This window comes from Hypomesus transpacificus, chromosome 9 (genome assembly GCF_021917145.1).
Source record: "Hypomesus transpacificus isolate Combined female chromosome 9, fHypTra1, whole genome shotgun sequence".
In the NCBI taxonomy this organism is placed as follows: Eukaryota; Metazoa; Chordata; class Actinopteri; order Osmeriformes; family Osmeridae; genus Hypomesus; species Hypomesus transpacificus.
Genome location: NC_061068.1, coordinates 12,412,608 through 12,434,112, shown reverse-complemented (window position 1 = coordinate 12,434,112; position 21,505 = coordinate 12,412,608). Strand labels below are relative to the sequence as shown.

The 21,505-nt window shown below is 46.0% G+C and overlaps 1 protein-coding gene across 4 annotated transcripts; it reads right to left on the bottom strand.

Annotated features, from left to right (window-relative positions):
- Positions 1 to 275: 275 nt before the first annotated feature.
- On the bottom strand, positions 276 to 11,210 carry klhdc8a (kelch domain containing 8A). 4 transcript variants are annotated; one of them, XM_047026515.1, is made up of 8 exons: positions 11,088 to 11,210; positions 5,889 to 6,215; positions 5,580 to 5,790; positions 5,254 to 5,418; positions 4,903 to 5,121; positions 1,936 to 2,037; positions 1,657 to 1,805; positions 276 to 1,573 (listed from the first exon to the last, which is right to left on the bottom strand). In XM_047026515.1, exons 2-8 carry the CDS (start codon positions 6,051 to 6,053, stop codon positions 1,520 to 1,522), a joined length of 1,065 nt encoding a protein of 354 aa, XP_046882471.1. In that variant the 5' UTR covers positions 6,054 to 6,215; positions 11,088 to 11,210; the 3' UTR covers positions 276 to 1,519. The 4 variants fall into 4 exon arrangements, with proteins under 4 accessions (XP_046882471.1, XP_046882470.1, XP_046882469.1 ...); XM_047026514.1 differs by having other exon boundaries at positions 276 to 1,805; positions 5,889 to 6,234; XM_047026513.1 differs by having other exon boundaries at positions 276 to 1,805.
- Positions 11,211 to 21,505: the final 10,295 nt, after the last annotated feature.

Here is a 21,505-nt window from a genome sequence, read left to right as displayed (position 1 = left end):
TTTCAAATGTGGAGTGTGGTCCATTGTTTTACTTCCCTGAGCTTCCAGAGTCAGAGGTCGAAATGACTAAAGTAAAATTATGTTTGAATAGTTATCTAAATCAACTCTACCATTATTTGAGAACACAGTGATCTTTTCATGACAGTCCTTCTTCACACACACAATAAGCAAACACTGCCATCTAGTGGCAATTATTGAAAATGAACCCAAATGAACAGTTAGTAGATGGAAATGGATAGAAATGAAATTGATAATAAAGATAAAGTTTTGTTAAATGTATTTATTATTTGTGCTTTTAATTACATCCTGAGAATGAAACTATTTCATGACATTATCAGTAGTGCACTAATGGAGGACCATGAGTGATAATTAGAACACATGGTCTATTGCTTTTTTCATGGATGCATAAATTCAGACCTGGTTCAATTACAAAAATCTATTCCACAATCATAGTTAGCAAAATACTACCAACCAGACTACTGCATTGGTTTTGTTGCAGTGAACAAAAAGTATTGCAGATTTGCAAATACAAGTAGGATTAAAGTAACTACAGAGGGTAAAAAGGTTACTGTTGAACAGAGCTACAGTTTCTCATCCTCGAACAACCTGATAGAAACACTTAACAAACCACGATTAGCATTTACACCATATACATATTATGTATTAACAGATGATTCATGTCAAACTAGAGTATTCTCAGTGTAATGCCAGTGTACATGTTATCATTGTGGATGCAGTCTGGCAAATTTGGTTTAGATGTTGTTGTGATTTGAGCCATAGTCTTTGAGCCATAGTCTATGTCTACAGTTGTTTTAATGACTAGAGCAGTTGCATTCTCTTGGAATAGTTTATAGATCTGGCAGAAGATAAAATGTGCACATTTTCAACAGTGACACCCCTTAAGAAATGCAGAGGTGACTTCACAATCTGTCTACATGCTCAGCTTAAAACAGACAATATTGCAACTACACCTTTGATATCATTGTGTGCGCATTAACAGAACAATTAGAAAAATGCATCCCTTATCCCAGCCTTTCCTAAAAGAGCTTGTCTACATTTTCTATTTAAAACATGTAATGCAAGAGGCAAGTCTATAACAATAGATGCAAAAGTTACAAAATGTCGACTACCTGTTGTGCACTCCAAATGGGAGGAGACCAGTAGTACAGAGGACTTATTCTTACTAAAACTCTTCATAAATATTTACAGCGAGAACCAGCTCATTTGACGTATGTGTCTGTATGTGTGAGCAAATCTGTATGGAGTGCAGTGTGTTCCCCACCAGAGGGCGGTACAGTGTTACATCATGTACCGCCATCCATTCCTCCTCCACCCGCCTCTCCCTGTCCTCCCTCCTTACGGTCTCAATACTGCTCCTTTCTTTCTTCAGAAACAAACCATATCTTTGGGTGTATATTGCCAGTTCAAACGATGTCAAACTACAGTAATGGCAGAACTAGAATCGTTGATTGCAGCCAAGAATCCTTCCAGCCAGTGAGCAGGTCTCAGATTCCTCTTCCTACAGACACTCCTCTTCTCTCACATACAGGATCTCGTGGGCGGAGCTGGGGACCTGACCGACAGACCTTAGGTTAGATATAGGCTTCTAGATAGATAAATGGACAAAAATATCGATAGCCAGATTGATAAAAGCACCTGGTTGACCCCTCCCACCACAAGGAGGCGGTCCCTAATGACAATCGAGGAGGCGGAGCATCTTGGTGTTGCCATGGGCGCCAGCTTCTCCCACTTCTTCTTCTGAGGGTGGAAGGCCTCCACTGTGTCTAACACTAATGGCTCATGACCTGGTCAACACACATTACCTGGGGAGGGTTAACTACTGCCCTAACACGGTAGAAACGTACAAATCCACCATGGAAGGTGGATAATGTGGTTCAGTCTATGGTGATCCAGTCAGGTATAAACAGCACTCACCTAGTCCTCCAGCTACCACCATCCTGCCGCGAAGCACCGCGGCGGCAAAGTCAGCCCTCTTAGTCTTCATAGGCACCGTCTCCTCAGACTTCAACCACACTCCTACAGGAACAAGAGAGAAGCATAAATGTGTGTGTATATGTGTAGGTGTGTGTGTGTGTAGGAAGATTTCATTCCCATCTTCAGGTTTTTCACGATGCTCCAAGCTCCCATTAGGAGTTTGCCTTGATGCTGACAGAATCCCAACACAGGAACAAATGGGGGCTGCACTTTGAATACTAATGTTGTCTCCCACCAAGAAAAGCACAGGGCACACTCCGACTCCACACGCAAACTGAAGACTACAACAACAAGAGAGGCTTCAGACACCCTCCCAAATGAGATGCAGCCAGATTGTTCAATGATCATGTTGAGTATGGTGCTCTCATGGACATTGGCTACGGTCAGAGGCTAGAGATCACCTAACATGGCAGCTGGGTGGCCACCCACACACACTAACAAACACATACAGACAGACATACACACACACACGCACACACATACATATGCACACACCTGTCACAAAGACAACTGAAGGTGAACTTAGGAAGTGGGTGGTGAGAAGGAGCATGCATGCTCACAAACACACACACACACACACATAAACACACCGACATACACACCGACATACACACAGACAGACAGACAGACAAAGTTATAAACTTACTACAACCCTCTGGACTGAAAATAAGGACAATCTCCCCAGAACCAACCATTTGGAACACTTTAATTGCGGGAAAGTAGAAAAACAAGTGTTTTTTCCTCCTTCCTGCTTGGCAGCTGAAGACCATTAACTTGGCATTTTATTTACACTAGGAGATGCTAGCGAGTGTTGAACATCCCCCGTGTAGCCATGATTAAGAGAGAGAACTATATCCTGGGACCGAAAATTATTCAACACAAAGCAGATTCATTTTTGATAACACTTTGGAGGGCTTCCTAGTCTGCTGTGTTTGCTTTGTCTGTAGGATCTGCTCGCCTGTGTGGAGGGAGACATCTTCCCTGCCGTGTATAAACACCCCAATACAGTGAGAGAGAGAGAGAGCGATACACAGAGATAGAGTTACATGTAGTCATTTAGCAGACGCTCTTATCCAGAGCGACTTACAGTATAGATAGATCAAGAAGAGTGTTTTCGTTGGGATTTCAGCCCAAACTTGCAGTGTGGGATACAGAGCACAGCTTGCAGTGTGGGATACAGAGCACAGCTTGCAGTGTGGGATACAGAGCACAGCTTGCAGTGTGGGATACAGAGCACAGCTTGCAGTGTGGGATACAGAGCACAGCTTGCAGTGTGGGATACAGAGCACAGCTTGCAGTGTGGGATACAGAGCACAGCTTGCAGTGTGGGATACAGAGCACAGCTTGCAGTGTGGGATACAGAGCACAGCTTGCAGTGTGGGATACAGAGCACAGCTTGCAGTGTGGGATACAGAGCACAGCTTGCAGTGTGGGATACAGAGCACAGCTTGCAGTGTGGGATACAGAGCACAGCTTGCAGTGTGGGATACAGAGCACAGCTTGCAGTGTGGGATACAGAGCACAGCTTGCAGTGTGGGATACAGAGCACAGCTTGCAGTGTGGGATACAGAGCACAGCTTGCAGTGTGGGATACAGAGCACAGCTTGCAGTGTGGGATACAGAGCACAGCTTGCAGTGTGGGATACAGAGCACAGCTTGCAGTGTGGGATACAGAGCACAGCTTGCAGTGTGGGATACAGAGCACAGCTTGCAGTGTGGGATACAGAGCACAGCTTGCAGTGTGGGATACAGAGCACAGCTTGCAGTGTGGGATACAGAGCACAGCTTGCAGTGTGGGATACAGAGCACAGCTTGCAGTGGGTGCTAGACTCTCCCAGGGTCTGTGCTGCAGATAGAGCGCTGGCTGGCGTCTCAATTCCTCCCAAACTGTAGGGGAGATCACTACCATTCTGACCAAACAGTTGCAGTCCCCTGAGAGGGTGAAACCCACTCACCTACAGAGTACAACTCAGAGTGGATTCACAGAGTAGATCGTCTTTCTCTAGAAGTTTGCGTGGTTATTTGTGTTGTTTCAATTCGCCTCGTCCTTTTCTCGGCGTAATCTACGCTTCAGTTTCAATATCCGTTCTGGATATGATATGGTGTGAGTAGCAGACAGCTGATAGCCAGCATGACCGTCGCAGAGATATGGGAGGACAATTGTTCATAAAGCAACCTGTTTGTGGATTGTGCCATTGAAGCACCCCCACGCACCCCCCCTGGCCTGCCTCCTCTCTGCACACCTCCCATCTCATCTCCGCTAAGATTAGATTGGGGAGGCGGGTGTGAGACTTGGCCATAGGGTTGGGTAAGTATGTGGGAGTTTGTGTGTGTGTGTGTTTGGTGTGTGAGCGTGTGTATGTCAGAGCCGTGTGACCTACAGATGACAGAGGGGGGGAGAGGGAGTGAGTGCATGTGTGTCTTTGGTTTTTGCACATCCCATTCCCACATGTCCCCTGGCTCTAGATTAGTATTCAGACACCCACTGCTCCTCTCATTCCACTTACAATTTTGGAACAGTGGAACAATCCCAATATGTGACAAAATATCTCATAGTTTGAAATTACTTATTGATTTTTTCCCCACTGTGAGCCATTTGCTTCTCTCCTCTTTGTCTCATCTCAATTTCACCATCTGTTATTCACAGATGTTTCCATGGGATGGAAAATAGTAATTACCCAGGAATATCAGGTATATGTGGTGTCTACAGGCCCCCTGAGAATATGATCCGTCTTCAGCAATGACTTCGCATTGTGGTGACATTCAACATGACTCCAAGTAAAAGTAAGATGCTATGGCTATAAAAAGGCTAAAGAGATGATGAGAAACTTAACCGCCAAACGGTCTTTGAGACTGTCTAACATCCACGAGACTAGCTGGTATGTGTGTGTGTTTGCGGTCTCTCACCCTGGTTGGTGTCGAAGATGTTGATGTTCTTAGTAAACTTGGATCTGTGGTGCCCACCTCCTTGCCGTAGCCCCCCCAGCAGAGACAGCCGGCCCATGCTGTCCCAGACCACACCTGAGTAGGCACGCTTGCATGGCATGTTGGGAAGAGTAGTCCAGGAACGTGTTTCAGAGTCAAATAACTCAAAGGCCTTTACTGAGCGCTTACACTGACGTCCACCTTGGGGAGATAAACACAGTTAACAAACACAAACACACTATCTCTCTCTCTCACACTTTCTCTCTCTCTCTCTCTCTCTCTCTCTCTCTCTCTCTCTCTCTCTCACTTTCTCTCTCTCTCATTTGGATGTACCTGCCACGTAGATCTTGTTGCCTATTAGGTGGGCTGTGGCGTCGTACCGAGGAGTCGGCATAGAGGGCAGTAGTGCCCACATGTCCTTCCTCAGATCATACTGCTGCAGGATGTTGCGGGGGAGCAGATCTGGCCCCATGCCCCCCACGGCCAGGGTTCGCCCATCTGCAGAGAGACAAGGGAAGAGAGCGGAGACAGTGAAAACGTATCCATGATAATACGTCTACTTGTGCTGTGAGTGTATCGTATACAGCACAAACGTCTGATCTAACAAAGCATGTGAGAGTGGGTACATGTGCGTTCCACCCCCATCCCCCCACACACACCTTTCACGACGATGGCCACACCCATCAGGGCCTCTCTCAGACCACTCCTCTTCCTCCACCTGCCCTCATCTGTGTTGTACACTTCCACCACCTTCAGGGGGCACTGGTTTTCCCCCACACCCCCCACCACCAGCACCTGCTTACCCAGCACAGCCACGGCCGCGCCCGCGCGGGGGGTCGGCATGGGGGGCAGGCTCATCCAGCGGTCACCCTGAGGGGAGCAACGTTCAAACAAGCATCTTTAGCGCCACTCAACATTGGAAGATCAGTGACGGCATCCCATATTAGGACAGAGGCCTGGTGACCCACCTCTGGGGAGTAGAGTTCCAGAGCAGGGGAGGGCCTCCCCGCTGCATCACACCCCCCCAGCATGTACATATGGGCCCCCACCTCCACCAGGGAGTGGTAGACACGCCCGCTGGGGAGCCTTGCCAGGCTCTGCCAGTGGTACTCCTGGGTCGAGGGCACTGACATGATCTCTACCCCTGGGTAGACAGCCTGAGCCTGGGGAGGAGGTGGTGGAGAGCTGGGCTACAGAGAACCGTGGGTGGATGTGGCAGAGGGAGGGGTGGCAGGATCAGCCTGACCCGACCGCAGACACTTCCTCAGGGGTGGACCACCAGCCCACTCTGGGCCCTGGAACATGACAGTGTTACTAGGTAAAGAATGATAACATGATGAGATCATGAGCTGCAATTCCCACAACATGGTCATTACAGGAAAGCACACATTCCAAACCACAGATGATAGTAAACATCAGATGCAGTACATGAAGAGACTGTCGAGAGGCTTGTTGACTCTGTGACTCCTCAGCCGTGTGGTTGTGTGTGTGCAGGGATAGATCATGAGCAAAGCTAGCTCTTTAGGACATAAATAGACAGATGGGAATGTGTGTGTGAGTGTGTGGTCCTCTTTAGTAGTCCTCTAATGTTACACACACGATCAAACTGTAGTGGGCTGTACTAAAACGACACAGCTATCAGTAACCAGGCAACCAAACTGGGATCACATGTTCCTCGGCGATCCCTCCTCAGTCACATCTTCTATCTCCTCCTCCCTCCCTTTCCCCCGCTCCATGGTTGCCATGACAGTAACCCCCTTATGTTACTGTAGCTGCCTGGAGGCCCAGGGGACACACACAACCAGCTGAATCTGGAGGACCATAGGACACAGTGATAAGAGGATTCTAACCCACCCTACGCACCTACTTATGTCCTCCACACAGCCACTGATGGATACGACTGGCTTTGTCAACAAAGGAAAACCTTGTTAGTCACCATGAAATGGACCACGACATTCTGTATAAATACAAACATAATGTAACAAAAGCATTACATTTATATTAACAATTTTTATCAAGCCTTTTACACTTTATAAACCTTTTGTAGATGGATGGACTGAATAAACAATTTTAATATGCGAAAGAATTATTGCATATATGCTGATATATGCATAATAATCATTTATATTATGTAAGATACTAATAATTTGCTGATTAGTAATAATTATGTGTTATAAGTATTTGTATGTTTTGTATAAGTGTATTACTTCGTTGGTACATCCAATGGCCTTTCCTAGATTAGAGCAACAGCCAGTTTATGTCGCAGTAATCCTGATGGCTTCTGTCGAACCAACGGACAGTCTGTCATCATTTTCTGAAGCTGCTGTAGCAGTTTCTACTCAGTTGCCTCAAGGTTATGCTTTAAAGCTTTTAATCTCCCTTTCAATTCTCACCCCATCCTCCTTTGTCTTCCTTACTCCCGCATGCCCCCCACCCCTTTCTGCATGTCTTACTCATCAACGGCCTGTCATACCTTTCATCCTCATAAATAACGTGGAATAAAGGAATGAAGTGTGTGGAAGGAGAGATAGAGTGAAGGAGGACAGGGAGACTTTTTTTTATCCTTGTTCCGAGGTGGGTAACCATAGAAACAGAGAAACGTTTCGGGGTGGCGAGGGGCCCAGATTTCACAGAGCATTGCTTCGTTTGCTTTTAATAATGGATCAGAAAAAGAATAGTAACAAATAAACAAAGTTCTTCCATAGGCCGACTCCGGCAGGCAGACTCTTGTTAACGAGGTGGGGTAACTTTCTCCTGGCGCGCCCTGCAGAGCGTATTAATTGCAATCTGTAACCGATTTGCCTCGCCACGTCTCTTTTTTTAATTAACTGCTTGAACAGCTTGAGATCAACAGTCGGGCCCACGAGCACCCATGGAAGTCATTTACAATCAGCGTGCATCCTTTTCAAAACTTTTAATTAGTTAGTAAGCCCCCGCGCTCCGCCTGCTCAAGGTTTGCTCCCCAACTTTGCGTCCAACGTAATCCTCGACCAAAGCTATTATCCATGTTTCACATCCAATGAACATGTTTGATCATTGCGGCGTGCACCTTTTTTTTTTACCCTCGGCTTCCACTCCATTCCCAGCCTTTGAGTGTTTCTCTCTCTCGCTTTTGCTCTCCGTTTCTCACTCTGCAGGGTGCAAAAAGATATGCTAGGATCGTTTATCGACTTACGTATTTAATTAGCCTGCAGTATTCAAATAGTGCTTACTCTCGGGTTCTCCCTATACCTCGCTCTGTTCACCATCTCAACTGAAAACAATAGCCGCAAGAAGAACCCCCTGTGTACCAGCCTCCCACTCAAAGGGAAGACCTACAGGAAGAGGCATAGATGCACATGAGCTCTCTGCTCTCTGCAGTGTTAAACATCTTAACCAAGGACCTCCTCTCTCCTCTCAGGTTAGCATTAGCATAGGGCTTTCCCGTCTCACTCCAGAACACTGGTGTCTGCCTTGTTCTCCATGAACAGATTAACACAAGCTGCAGATAACCACAGCCACTGATGTTCAGAGAAATGTTGTAGCTTCAGGCACCACATCCCGCTGTCAGTGTGCTGGGGTATATTAACACACACACACACACACACTCCCATCACATGACTCCACAGCAGATGAAGACAGTGTTGTCACCACGTCCGAAGCAGAAGCAGATCCACCTCAGGCAGAGAGAGAGGAGAGGTCCAGCTGAGGAGGAACCCAGCTCCGAATCGAAGGAGGGTTCACAACGGTTCTAGAACATTCCCAGTTCTCTAACCCTGGGCTTGGAAAGGTACCCTGGGCTTTGCCTCCAGACCAGCACCAAAGCATCAGGACCTTGAGCAGTTGGATTACATATAGGTGGTACTGGGCTATAACAGCATCACTCCCAGGTGTGTGGGTTGCAGATGAAATGTACCTTTCTCTAGTTAACATTTAGCATTTAGTATTTAGCAGAGGCTTTTATCCAAAGCGACTTCCAAGAGAGAGCTTTACAAAAGTGCAAAGGTCACTGATCATAACATCGAGAAAACTTTGCGGGTAGCCAAAACAAGAAGCACACATTTTACATTTGAAAAGCAAATGAGTGCCAATGGGAAGAACCATAAGAGCATGTAGTTAAACAAGTTACAATTTAACAACATGAACCTCAAAAAGTGCAAGAGTGTACCTGTAAAAAAAAGCAAGCAAGTGCAACAATAATATTACAGAGTGTATTATATAGTTAAAAGGTCTAAGATGTGCCTGACCCAGTATGTTCCCCAGCTGGTGTATGTGAGACTCATCAGAGCTGGGGAAATGGAGAGATGCTAGGCAATCAGTGTCGCCTGGCACAGTTGGTGCTTCATTGGTTATGGCTGATTAGTGGCAGTGAGTTTTAGGAACAGTTGGCGTCTCTTATCTTGTTAAAAATGCAAACAACTCTCTCTTTCTGCTTCCTGACATTGCCTGCACGTCTGCAAATGTGTGCTCCATGCGTGTGCTCTGCATGTGTGTGTACACTCGCTGTTCGGCCGGAAAAGTGGAGAGATTGTTTCTATAGCAACCCAGCATGCGAGCAGCACGAGCGGATGTGTTTTCTGCTATGCTGCTATGCTGATGTCATGAGTACACACACACACACACACACACACATACATTATATTTGATCCCTCTCACTAACTGCTGTGTAGGAGTCCTATGAGAATTGTTGTTGATTCACTTTGCGGGTTTGAGTGGAAAGAGGAGTGAGGAGAGAGAACGGGCCAAGTGAAGAGATACAGAGTGGGAGAGAGGAAGAGGAGGGACGAGAGAAGATCATGTTGACGGGATGGAAAACTAGGTCGACACTAAGTACACTGCTGGTCTGGATACTGCAGAGGTAGATAACAAGAGAGGGAAATATGTAATATGGAGGGATAGTGAGATTAAGTGAATGTAAGACAATAGTAGGAGACTGTAGAGAGCTGTATTCGTCCAAATAAGTCTTGTGGTCTTATAGCTTATGACTTCTGGATGTGTTCGTGTGGGTGTGTGTGTGGGATGTGTGTGTGTGTGTGTGTGTGTGTGTGTGAGAGAGAGCGAGAAAGGCAGAGAGAGATTAGAAAGAGATAAGAAGAAGAATAGGAGAAAGAAGAAGGGTTCAGTCAGAAAAACTGGACCTTCTCTCCTCCTTGAGTCTCTCTAATGGTGACTGGGCCAAAGAAAGAGGAAGAGAGGAAGTCGCTTTGGATAAAAGCGTCTGCTAAATGCATAAATGTAAATGTAATGTAAATGTAAGAGAGGGTGAAATGGTTTGAGAGATTTCTCCTCTCAGCTATAAGTAAGAGCAAAACAGACAGAGCAAAGAAAAAGAGGGAGAGAGAGAGAGAGGGAGAGAGAGAGGGAGAGAGAGGAAAGGAGAGAGAGATCAGGACCCAGAGAGTAAGGAAACCTGGAGTTACCAAAGTAGTCTAACCATTGATCCTCATTGATTTAACATAAAACAGGGAACTGCTGCAATGCACAAGTAAACACAATAACTTATTTAAATGGTATTAACATGCATTGTTGAGAGAGGGAGAGGAGTAGATAGAGGAGAAGGGGAAATGAGGTTAGGAGTGGAAAACAGCAGAGAGAAGACATGACAGGAGAGAGTAGCATCGAGGCTGTTTCATTTAGCTCAGTGGCCTCAGCACCCCTCCGGTGTGTTTAGACTGTGGGTGGGCAGACAGGCAGTATTTGACCTTTTAGACAAAACATAGTTGTTGGTAACTATTAGTTATCACATTCATTAACATCACCAGTCTTACTACTGCGTAAATAATATAATTGTCATCATATTTGATAGTGTGCGTAGCCTATCCAAGTGTGTAATATGATAAACTAAAAGTTGAGAAAAAGTGATTACATCAAATCATCAAACCATTTAGTCAAGACAACATTAAACAATTCAGCTATAACAATCAATCAACCCGTTGAAAATATCAGACAACACATCCGAGGTTTCATCACGCAAATTCATCTTCAACAGAACGGTGACGGGCTCAGAGAAGATCATGCACACGCGACTAAGACAATGTTTTAACGTAGGCTAACTTTAACGCATCACATCTTGTCTACCCTAATTTAACCTCGAGTTTTCCCAGGACAGGTAACGTTGCAATTCACTGTGCAAAGTTAACTATGATATGGCCCACATTAAAAACAATAGTGTTTCTTTGCCTACTTACTTCGATTTTGACAAGGTTCTGCGATGTCGGGGTCTCGGTTCTTCCTTCGGTTATGCTAAGAACGAGATGATGGGGAAGAGAGGCTTCGCGGCACTGTTCGCCACTCGTGAAGTCAACAATCCCTCCCTATTTTCATCTGCACCCGAACAATTCTTTTCGCTCCGGAAGGCATCGTAAACGCAGACAGGCGCCCAGGCTGTCTCAAGCAGCGCAACCATTTCCATCATCATGTGGGTCAAATTTTAAATATTTATTTCATGCCTGCATTGCTGTAGTTGCCGTTCGTTTTTTAATTGTGCAGTTCGGAGAAAGCTATAGTGTTATACAAATAACGCAGTCTACACACACTTTTGAACGAGACTAAGTCATCGATCATTAAAAACAGTGACTTAATTTTTAAATCCACGAAGCTAAGGATGTGTTTATAAACACATCCTTAGTCTATAGCTCTATATTTAGAGTTAGAGGTAGCAAATGGGTAAAAAAAAAAAATACAATTGACATAGTAGTTGGTGTTAAAAACTATGAGTGCATTATCAGCATTGTCAAAACAGCAGTTCATTTCTCATTCCTGTTTTCCTCTACTGTTTTATTCTCTCTTCCCACATTAATGTGAGGCTGTGTGCTGCAAGATTCTAGAGTTAACCAGGGGACCATTTCTGCCTCTTTCTCCTCACATACAAATTCAAAATCAAGACCATGGCCCAAACCAATATAAATGCTGTTCTTAGTCTTATGTCTCTGAAGTCAAGATCATTCATGTATTGTACTGTAGGTTCAGGTAGGAGACTCAGTATGTCATAAACACTGTACTGATGATACAAACTGCAAATATGGACTTTGGACAGGTCTGCAAACGCCTTTGTAAGCAGAGATTTAACAGAGACCTGTCCAAAGGCCATATTTGGTTTCTTATATACTACAACAATAATCTGTCAGAAAAACGAAAAAGCAGACGCCATGTTGTCAACATCTCCAAGGCAACTGTTTGTTGCTAAGTCCGTAAAAAAGTTTGCAGACCTCTGCAAACTTCCAGAAGTCTGCAAACGGTTTAGCGGACTTTTTAGAACTTCTCTGGACCAATAAGAACAGCGTTTTGGTCTAATTATAATAGTAGTATATAATAAACACATTTGTCTTGGCATGTATGGTTCTGCTCGCACCAGCTCTTTACCGAACCCAACTGAGACCCTGAGACACGTCCGTGGCAGAGAGCTACACTTTCCCCCTTAAGTAAAGGGTACACAGAACCAAGAGTGGAGGCTAGGGTGGTGGAAGCAACAGGAAGACAAATTGACCATCCTGTGTCGTACTGAGCAATGACGGAGTGTGGGTGAGTTCCTGGTCTGAAATAGAGCGCCCAGGCTGTAAAGTAGGAGTGTCAGGAGCCAGGACTGTGATCACGGGGGTGCTGACTGACAGCGCTACAGTCTCCTGCATGAACCAGCTCCGCCCAACCCTGGAACACTACAGGTTTTATCCAGCTGGCTTGTAGACTTCTATATCTGGTCTATGGGTGTTTTCTCCCTGACTGACTGGAGGGTGACAATCTCCAGTGCAAAGATTCCTTTCAAAGATCCAGGATAAATAGTTGATAGTCCATGCAGAATACAGCTGATATGAGCTGTGATGAGACTTTCTCTCACTCTCTTTCTTTCTTTCTTTCTTTCTTCCTTTTTTTCTTTCTTTCTTTCTTTCTTTCTTTCTTTCTTTCTTTCTTTCTTTCTTTCTTTCTTTCTTTCTTTCTTTCTTTCTTTCTTTCTTTCTTTCTTTCTTTCTCTCTCTCTCTCTCTCTCTCTCTCTCTCTCTCTCTCTCTCTCTCTCTCTCTCTCTCTCTCTAGCTCTCTCTTCTCTCTCTCTCTGACACACACACACAATGCACACACATACTGTACATTCCCTCATTTGTCACACACGCAGACACTGAGGAGACCCAGAGAGCCCATTACCCATGCTCAGAACAGTGTGCCCCAGGCAAAGCTCAAGGTCTGGGGGCGTCTCGCTAACTGTCTGCCTTGATCCACTTTGATCATGGAGGCCTGCTGAGGAGAATCACAACCGCTTGGCTTCAATCAGCCACAGGCCGCCTGTGAAGAAGAGATGCAGTGGAGCGTAGTTTTCTATGCTCAAAGACTTTTGTATGGTAATTTGTTATGGGGGTGATTTTTTTCCAAAAGGACCCTTTGAAGCTCCATAGAAGTGTATCTGGGTTTGGTGTGAGATTAGAATGAAGTTGGAGTGTGCTGTCCAAGGCAGGCAGAGCATGGATAAAAGGATGCAGGAAGACTCCAGATAGAAGACTCCAGATGGGGCCTTTAGGAGGGAGTGTGAGGGATTCTTCCCCCGTCTGGGGATGCCTGTCTGGAGACTGTTGCAGTCTCTGACCATCTGTCCCTGGCTTCACTGGGAACCATCTTACATCATCGATGGACTGTAGTAGGATTTCACTATGTAGGCATCCTAGAAATAGATGTATCCCCGTATAAAAAACGTATGTAACCTTTAGTTCTGGATGTTCACCATGCAGGTGAGGAACAATTTTTGGTTGTTGTTGATTAAACAAGAGCAAAGGAGAGGGAAGCACAATCAATAATAGCACTATCTGAGAATATCACACACACACCTACACACACACACACACACATAGTGAGAGAGAGGTCAGACTTACAAGTCTGTAAGTAACATGATGTCTCGGTAGGCCCCTTGTCAGCATAGAGATCACTGCTAAACAGCAAAGTTTAGACATTTACAAACCAACAGAGATGGCTGAAAGTAGGTCTGGACTCCTTCTGACCTCAATTCTCTGTTACCTCAGTTTGCACTCGACCCTCTCTCTCACACGCACACACTCACACACACACATTTTGCTCATCAGGGATGTGCAGTTCCTGTTCTCAAGGGTCAGATTCCTGCTGGTTTTCATTTTGCACTGACAGTTACTGGATCAGCTAATGACACTAATTGCCCAGAGAGTTCACACACCTGCTTGCTAAGGTGCTTCATCAGCTTCTCATTAATGCAGGATTTAATACCAGGCCTCTTGTGGCCAGCAGGTTTTTTGCCCTGCTATTCTTTTGTATGTGACTCCTTGCCTTGTAGAATGAATGTAAGCCATGCAATCTGAGACTGGACATTAAAAAGTTGTGGATGATCACTATAGAAAGTAGTCCTGGTCTTGGTCTTGGTCCTGGTCTTGGTCCTGGTCCTGGTCCTGGTCCTGGTCCTGGTCTTGGTCCTGGTCCTGGTCCTGGTCTTGGTCTTGGTCTTGGTCCTGGTCTTGGTCTTGGTCTTGGTCTTGGTCTTGGTCTTGGTCCTGGTCCTGGTCCTGGTCCTGGTCCTGGTCTTGGTCTTGGTCTTGGTCTTGGTCTTGGTCTTGGTCCTGGTCTTGGTCTTGGTCTTGGTCTTGGTCCTGGTCCTGGTCTTGGTCCTGGTCCTGGTCCTGGTCCTGGTCCTGGTCCTGGTCTTGGTCTTGGTCCTGGTCCTAGTCCTGGTCATGGCCCATATTACTGTAGATGGGCAGCAGACACGTTGCCAGACATGTCCTTGTTGCTGGGGGAGTGACAAATAGTCACGTAACAAGCAGAATAATCACTCAGAGGACAGGCACTAAACAGTAATTCAATTCAATCCAGCTCAAATAACTTAACACACACACACGCAATGACTTGCAGACTAGCTACACACATATGTGGTTGTGATGGCATCTTCAAGGTCACCCCTGGACAATTATGGGCTGCTTCATTACTTCTGCATGTCTTTTTGTTGTTCCCATAGCAACCCCATGGAGATGACAGATGATAACATTGGTCGTCTTCCTCCCACTATGTCGCTAAGACACAAACACACATGCATACACACACTAACACACGCACACGCACACGCAGACACACACAAAGTGCCGATAATCATACATCTTGGGACTCACAATGCTTAAAATAAACAAGGCATTCGGGGCATGGTGTTAAAGTGAGAGATGGTGGTATACAAATAGGCCATCAAGGCAAAAGTGGGCCACAAGTAAGAATCTCTCTCGCTTCTCCTCCCCATTTCCCTCCTCTTTCTATCTCACTTTCTCCATCCCTCTGAGCAGGATGTGAGTGTCTCTGTTCTTGTTCTCAGAACAAACAGTACATCGGGCTGAAAAGGAGAGAACACACCGTGTTCCAGAGAATGAGAGGATGACAGCTAAAAGAAGAACCATTCCCACCCACACACACATATTTGGGAATACCAACTGTACCGTTCAAGGACAACCAACACAGGACTGAGGTTATTGTCTTTCAAAAATGTGATGCCATTTGTAAGACTCATCCCAGCATTGCCTATCCTGGCAACCTTCACTTGGGAGGCACTGGAACCGAAATATGAGCCAGCAGAACTTTGCAGGCATCCATTTTCCTGTGTGCGTGTAAGAGCTACATATCTAGTATTTAATGTGGTGACACGTTGCAAGGGGTTATGCTTGAAAGTAGCATAACTCTCTGGGTGAACTGGAATTTGTCTTTGCATTCCTTTCCATCAGAAAGGGTTCTCTTGAACACAGTCCTCCAGCAGCCTATATGAGAGGACTGATTTGTCGTCTGCCTGGGCTCTGGAGAGCAGCGAGTGATGCTGTCACACAGAGATAAGCACTTTTATCTCCAGACTGAGAAAACCAATCCTCGTCCGCAGTCTAAGAACATGACCAACCCCAGCCTCAGCCCCAGCCCCAGCCCCAGCCCCAGCCCCAGCCTCAGCCTCAGCCCCAGCCCCAGCCTCAGCCTCAGCCCCAGCCCCAGCCTCATCCACAACCTCAGTGGGATAAAATCCTGTCTGTCAGCTGATAACATCTCCCCAGTTGACAGACAGCAAAGCCAGAGGCTTTGATACCAGCCAATCAGAGTGTCACTGGTCCAGGTCTGGCCAGTCACTACCCTGATGGCTGCTGATAAGACACAGTTGGTTTAGAACACTGATTGATTAGTTCAGTCTGATACAGGGGGAATCAGGGACAGGATTAGACGAGCACAGAGTCGGGCTGACACCACTCTGCAACTCTTAGATTTTACAAACCATGATAGCATCATCCATCAACCCTCAGGAAAGAGTTGTCATATTATTTGTTGATATATTACCTTGCCCAGTGCAGTGACTATATTTTCTAATTATCTGAATTTTGTTTGCATGTCTGAAAGCCTCCTTTAGACAGTTACGGAGGTCCTGCACTCCTCTGCTTTGCCATGTGGTGTCGCTGTTCCACCAGTAACAGGGCAGACAGCCTGCTGTGAGTCTGGGATGTTGAACTAGAGCTGGATGAAGGACTATGCCATGGTCACTTTCCCAAAGTCACTATGGGAACAGGTGTGTGGACTCTCACGCAATGACCACCAGTTACCTCATAATGACATACCATAAGCTTCCCAGATTTGACTCTGTCCACTCTTATTGTCTTTCCTTCCCAAAAATATTTGGGGGAGAGAAAGAGAGGGAGAAAGGGAGGTACCGAGAGAAATTGCTCATTGATCATTGATGCATTTTTCTTTCAAGTGTCTCTTGAATTTTGCTCTGGGAGTTCAAAGTGTGAGTGTAGTATTCTCCCCCTCTCTCTCTCCCATTGATACTGCACTTCTGTCCTCAAGTGTCAGAACACACAGGAAGTCTCTGTGTCTACCCACTCAAAGGTGCCAGGGTGTGTGCTGCCATGTAGTGCAGTGTACAGTTATTCCACCATCTCTCTCTCTCTGTCTCTCTGTCTCTCTGTCTCTCTGTCTCTCTGTCTCTCTCTCTCTCTCTCTCTCTCTCTCTCTCTCTCTCTCTGTCTCTCTCTGTCTCTCTCTCTTTCTTCCCCCCCCCTCTCTCTCTCTTTCCCTCCCCCCCTTTCTCTCTCTCTTTCACTCTCTCAGCACATCAGAAATTACAAAAGCGCAGACAGCCAGGGATGCAATTTCCTCCTCATTAAAAACCTGTGAGAAGGCATAGTCTGACACACGCACACACGCACACACGCACACACATACATACACAATCACACACATGCACACGCACGCACACACACACACACACTTGCAGTGATGCAGGAGAAGATATTTACTCAAGCTAACAGAAACTGACAGAGTAATCAAAGTAATACACATGGCTTCCCTTTCTCTCTCTCTCTCTCTCTCTCTCTCTCTCTCTCTCTCTCTCTCTCTCTCTCTCTCTCTCTCTCTCTCTCTCTCTCTCTCTCTCTCTCTCTCTCTCTCTCTCTCTCTCTCTCTCTCTCTCTCTCTCACCTCTCTCTCTATCTCTCTCTCTCTCTCTCTCCTATCCCCCTATTTCTCTCCCTATGCCTGTCTCTTCTTCCCTTCTCTACTATCAAATCTAAAGTTTCTCCTCTTTGTTCTCCACCCCTCCCCCGTCTCTTCCTTCTCCTGACATGCCCCTCTACCTGTCTCACTACTCTTCTAGCCGTCTCCTCTCTACCCACTCACGCCTGCCGTGGTGCCCTCCCTCTCTCTCTCTCTCTCCCTCTCGTCCGCCCTCGCTGTATCCTTTATTTCTTTTCTCCTTCGGTTGCCTTCCATCACCCCCTCCTTCATGGGCTCCAACGACACGACCTGCCGCGTGCTGTCAACCTAACCTGCGGGCCTCACCAGCCAAACAGCCACTTCCACAGCTCTCTCTCTCTCGTTCTGTTTCACCTCTTTTCTTCATTTCCTTGTTTTTCCGTTGCTATTTCTCTTAGCCCTCTCTTTCTCTCCTGGCCTGTAGTTGGATGTGAAGAGTAATGTGATGCAGAGAGGCAACTAGAGCGAAACGCAGAGGCTTCTCAGCCATGGAGAACAGAGAGGTTCACACAGGAGTGGGTTACACCTCGCTGAGCCGACACACACACACACGGACGCACACACACACACAGACACACACGCACAGACATGCAGAAACACATACATACACAAAGATCCACACAAAGACACACATTCACACACTCCCACAGCATATGGGTTTGTGTGCTGCTTGTGGACCATGTGTAGTATAGTCCATCTGTGAAAAGGTAAATTGAATTTTACCGGGACAAAGCGGACTCCCCTGCGGTCCTTTAAAAAAAAGAGCACTTTGAGATTCTAAAGCTTTCCCAAGCTTTTCTCTCCCCAGTTTTTTTCTTCTTTCTTCCTTCCTGTGTCTCTGTGGGGAAATGAAGGTGTGAGAAACCCTGATCGATATGCTCATTAAAGAGCCGTGTCTTTCTAAAGCTGGTCTCAGCCAGGCACCGCAGTGGGGATGCAGGGAACTCAAACACAAATACTAAACAGTAACCCAAAAAGAAACAACAACAAAAAAAACACAGCTCCACTTCGTTTCTACATCTCGTTTCCATATCTGGAGCCATCCAAAGTGTGTAACAGCATTTAGCTGTCAGAGAGCAGTTGGGATGAGGTTCTTTCTCTCTCGGCTCTCTGACGGAGCGTTGGTGTAGCAGGGGAGTTGTGGCGACTGTTGCTCGTGTCTCTATTATTACAGGAGGGTTTAGTGGCGTCTGTTTTAACTTGCTGTTTTATTGAGCTTTGATAAACAGTGGAGCAGAGAGTCAGCCCACACAATTAACCCACACATAGAAAGTGTCACTCTGGAAACACTGGTAAATACGTTAGTCTCTCATTAGTCAGAGCACAGATGCCTCCGCGTCTGTGTGTGTGCGCGTCAGTGTGTGTGTCAGTATCGCGTGTGATCAAGATGATGTGCAGTTGGAAAAGTATTGGGTTGGGTAAATTCATTATCCATCTGCTCTGTACATCTAATGATTTGCTCTTGGAGAAGTACACTGATCTAATCATGCCCTCACTGATTGAGTTAGTGTTAGTATATACTTACAGTAGTATGCAATAGTGGCGGTGAGCTTGGCAGACAGGGTTCTGGTCTGTGAAATAAGGATCTAACTGTGTTGGGTTTCATGGGTGGTCTGGCCAGCTCTAGTTGCCAGGGTTACCAGCTCCCAGTGGAGGGTCAGTGTTCGTTGCTATGCTAATGCCTTCAGATCAAAGTGACCAGTGTAATAGCCAACCAGGTGTGTGTGTGTGTGTTTGTGTATGTGCAGCCTATTAATGTGCATCATTAATAAGGCTATTTCATCTCTGTGAAAGCTCAGGGTCAGAGAGGGGAGAGTTTCCTGTCTGCAATACAGCTGCAATCTACACGTTGGGAAATTAATCAAAAGGCTGCAAGTTCTAATCTAATTCTTGAGCGTGAAGCATACTTCTCCACCGTCTCTCTCTGTCTTCCTCTCTGCCTCTCTCTATATATTCTCTCTACTTAACCTTCTTTCCTCACTTTTACTCATTTTCCTCCCTGTCCATCTTCTTCTTTCTTCATCTTGTCTCTCCACGCCTGTCTCTCTCTCTGCCTCCAACTTCCCCATCCCACTTGAGCAGTTTCATCAGCTATGACTTATCTAGATACAGTGCTGGGGAGCAGAGGAGGAGGGGGTGGATAGAGAAGATGGGAAACATGAGGAGGAGAAGGGAGGCGACCGTGACCAGTTAGTGGTTAATGACAGCCACACAGCCAGGCATCTTGATGAAGCAGTGCTGATCTCATAGAGAAGCAGCCTCACATCCAAGATCCTGGGTGCAGAAGCCTTGCGTCTCTTTATTAATATGTGTAAAAAACACAGCACACTCATATCTGGGGAGGCACAGAGCTTTTATCAAAACAGCTTAGTAAGCCCAGGTGAAAACCAGAATAGCAGACAACAGGGAGTCTTAGAACAACCGGGGAACTGGATATTTTATTTACTGAAACAAAAGGGAGGACGAGCCTCGGAAAAAAAAGAAGGAACATGACTTTATTCATGTGAGAGACAGATATTGCATTATCATTTCATCATGGCTCACTGACAATATGGCTTTTTCAATCAGAGAAGATACATGCATTATTTATTCATAAATGCATATTGAAAAGGCACACAATACACACCATAGCCAATCTCTCCAGAGCAGACACAATCAAATATACATGAGTGTGATACAGCTGAGAAGGGGGGGGGGGGGGGGGGGGGGGGGGCTTCAAACACTGTGCAGGCAGCGTTTGCTTTCTTTTTGAAAGAAACATGATTATCTGGACTCGAATCTAGAAGTTTTGGAGAGAGAAAACCCCGGTAAAAGTATATTTCTTTGACTTTGAACGCTGTGTGAGTGTTGGTGTGTGTTTTGGTGTGAGAGAGATTGGAATTAGATAGCACTGAGTGTGTGTGTGTGTCTGTATGTGTGTGTGTGGTGCCAAAGTGTGTGTTTGGAATGCCGAGCACGTATGAGGTCTGCGAAGCTCCCCTTGCAGCAAGCCTCATTAAAGTGCTGTATAGTCGCTTTAAAGCAAGGGTCTACATCCAGACCACACACACACACTCTACAGACACACACACACAGACATTGTATACCTGCTTTGAAAGGGGACAGGTGCAAGGGTGTGTATGAAAGCATGTATATAAGGTGAGCAGTTCTGCAGTGGTTTTATTAGTTGTACTGTACCCCGACTGGGGTTTGTGAGTGTCCGACAGAGATATAAAGTGAGAGAGAGGTAGAGAAAAAGAGACAGAGAAAGATACATGGAAAGAGATACAGTGCATGTGTGTGTGGATGATGGGTGTCAGACAGTGCCAGACAAAACAGGGAGGGTTTCTCAAGTACAGATGTGGAAGCCTGCTGTCAATACAGTGTGGGGGTTCTGCTGTTTATTTTTATATTTACATTTATGAATTTTCCTCTGCTCCAGCTCTCTGTCTCTCTCTGTCACACCTTCCTCTCTCTCTCCATCTCTCTCTCTCTCCATCTCTCTCTCTCTCCATCTTTCTCTCTCTCCATCTCGCTCTTCCTCTCTCTCTCTCTCTGTCTCTCTCTCTCTCTCTCTCTCTCTCTCTCTCTCTCTCTCTCTCTCTCTCTCTTCCCCTCTCTCTCTCTCTCTCTCTCTCTCTCCCCCTCTCTCTCTCTCTCTCTCTCTCTCTCTCTCTCTCTCTCTCTCGCTCTCTCTCGCTCTTCCATCTCTCTCTCTCTTTGTGGTCTTCACTTACAGTTTCTGCACTAACTTCTAGTTATGTATTCTAGTTACTCAACAATTCTTCCATTGCCCCTCCTGTCTTCTTCTTCCTCTCCCTAAGTCTATCAACTTCTTTCTCTCTCTCTCCCTCTTGCCCTCTTTCTCCCTCCTCAGGGTCTCAAAGGTGTCGTTTTCTCTTATTCTCACATGCTTTCAAACTACCTTCTCTTTACCCCTCCCTCCCTCCTCCACTTCTCTCCCTCCTCTATCTCTCTCTGAGGTATCTGCCACTGCAGTCCCAGATATGTGAATAATATAACAAACTCGAGGCAAGGACCAGATTACATAGTAGCACACACGCACACGCACCCCCCCCACACACACACCCACACACAACAACATGAACCCCCCCACACACACATACACAGGCT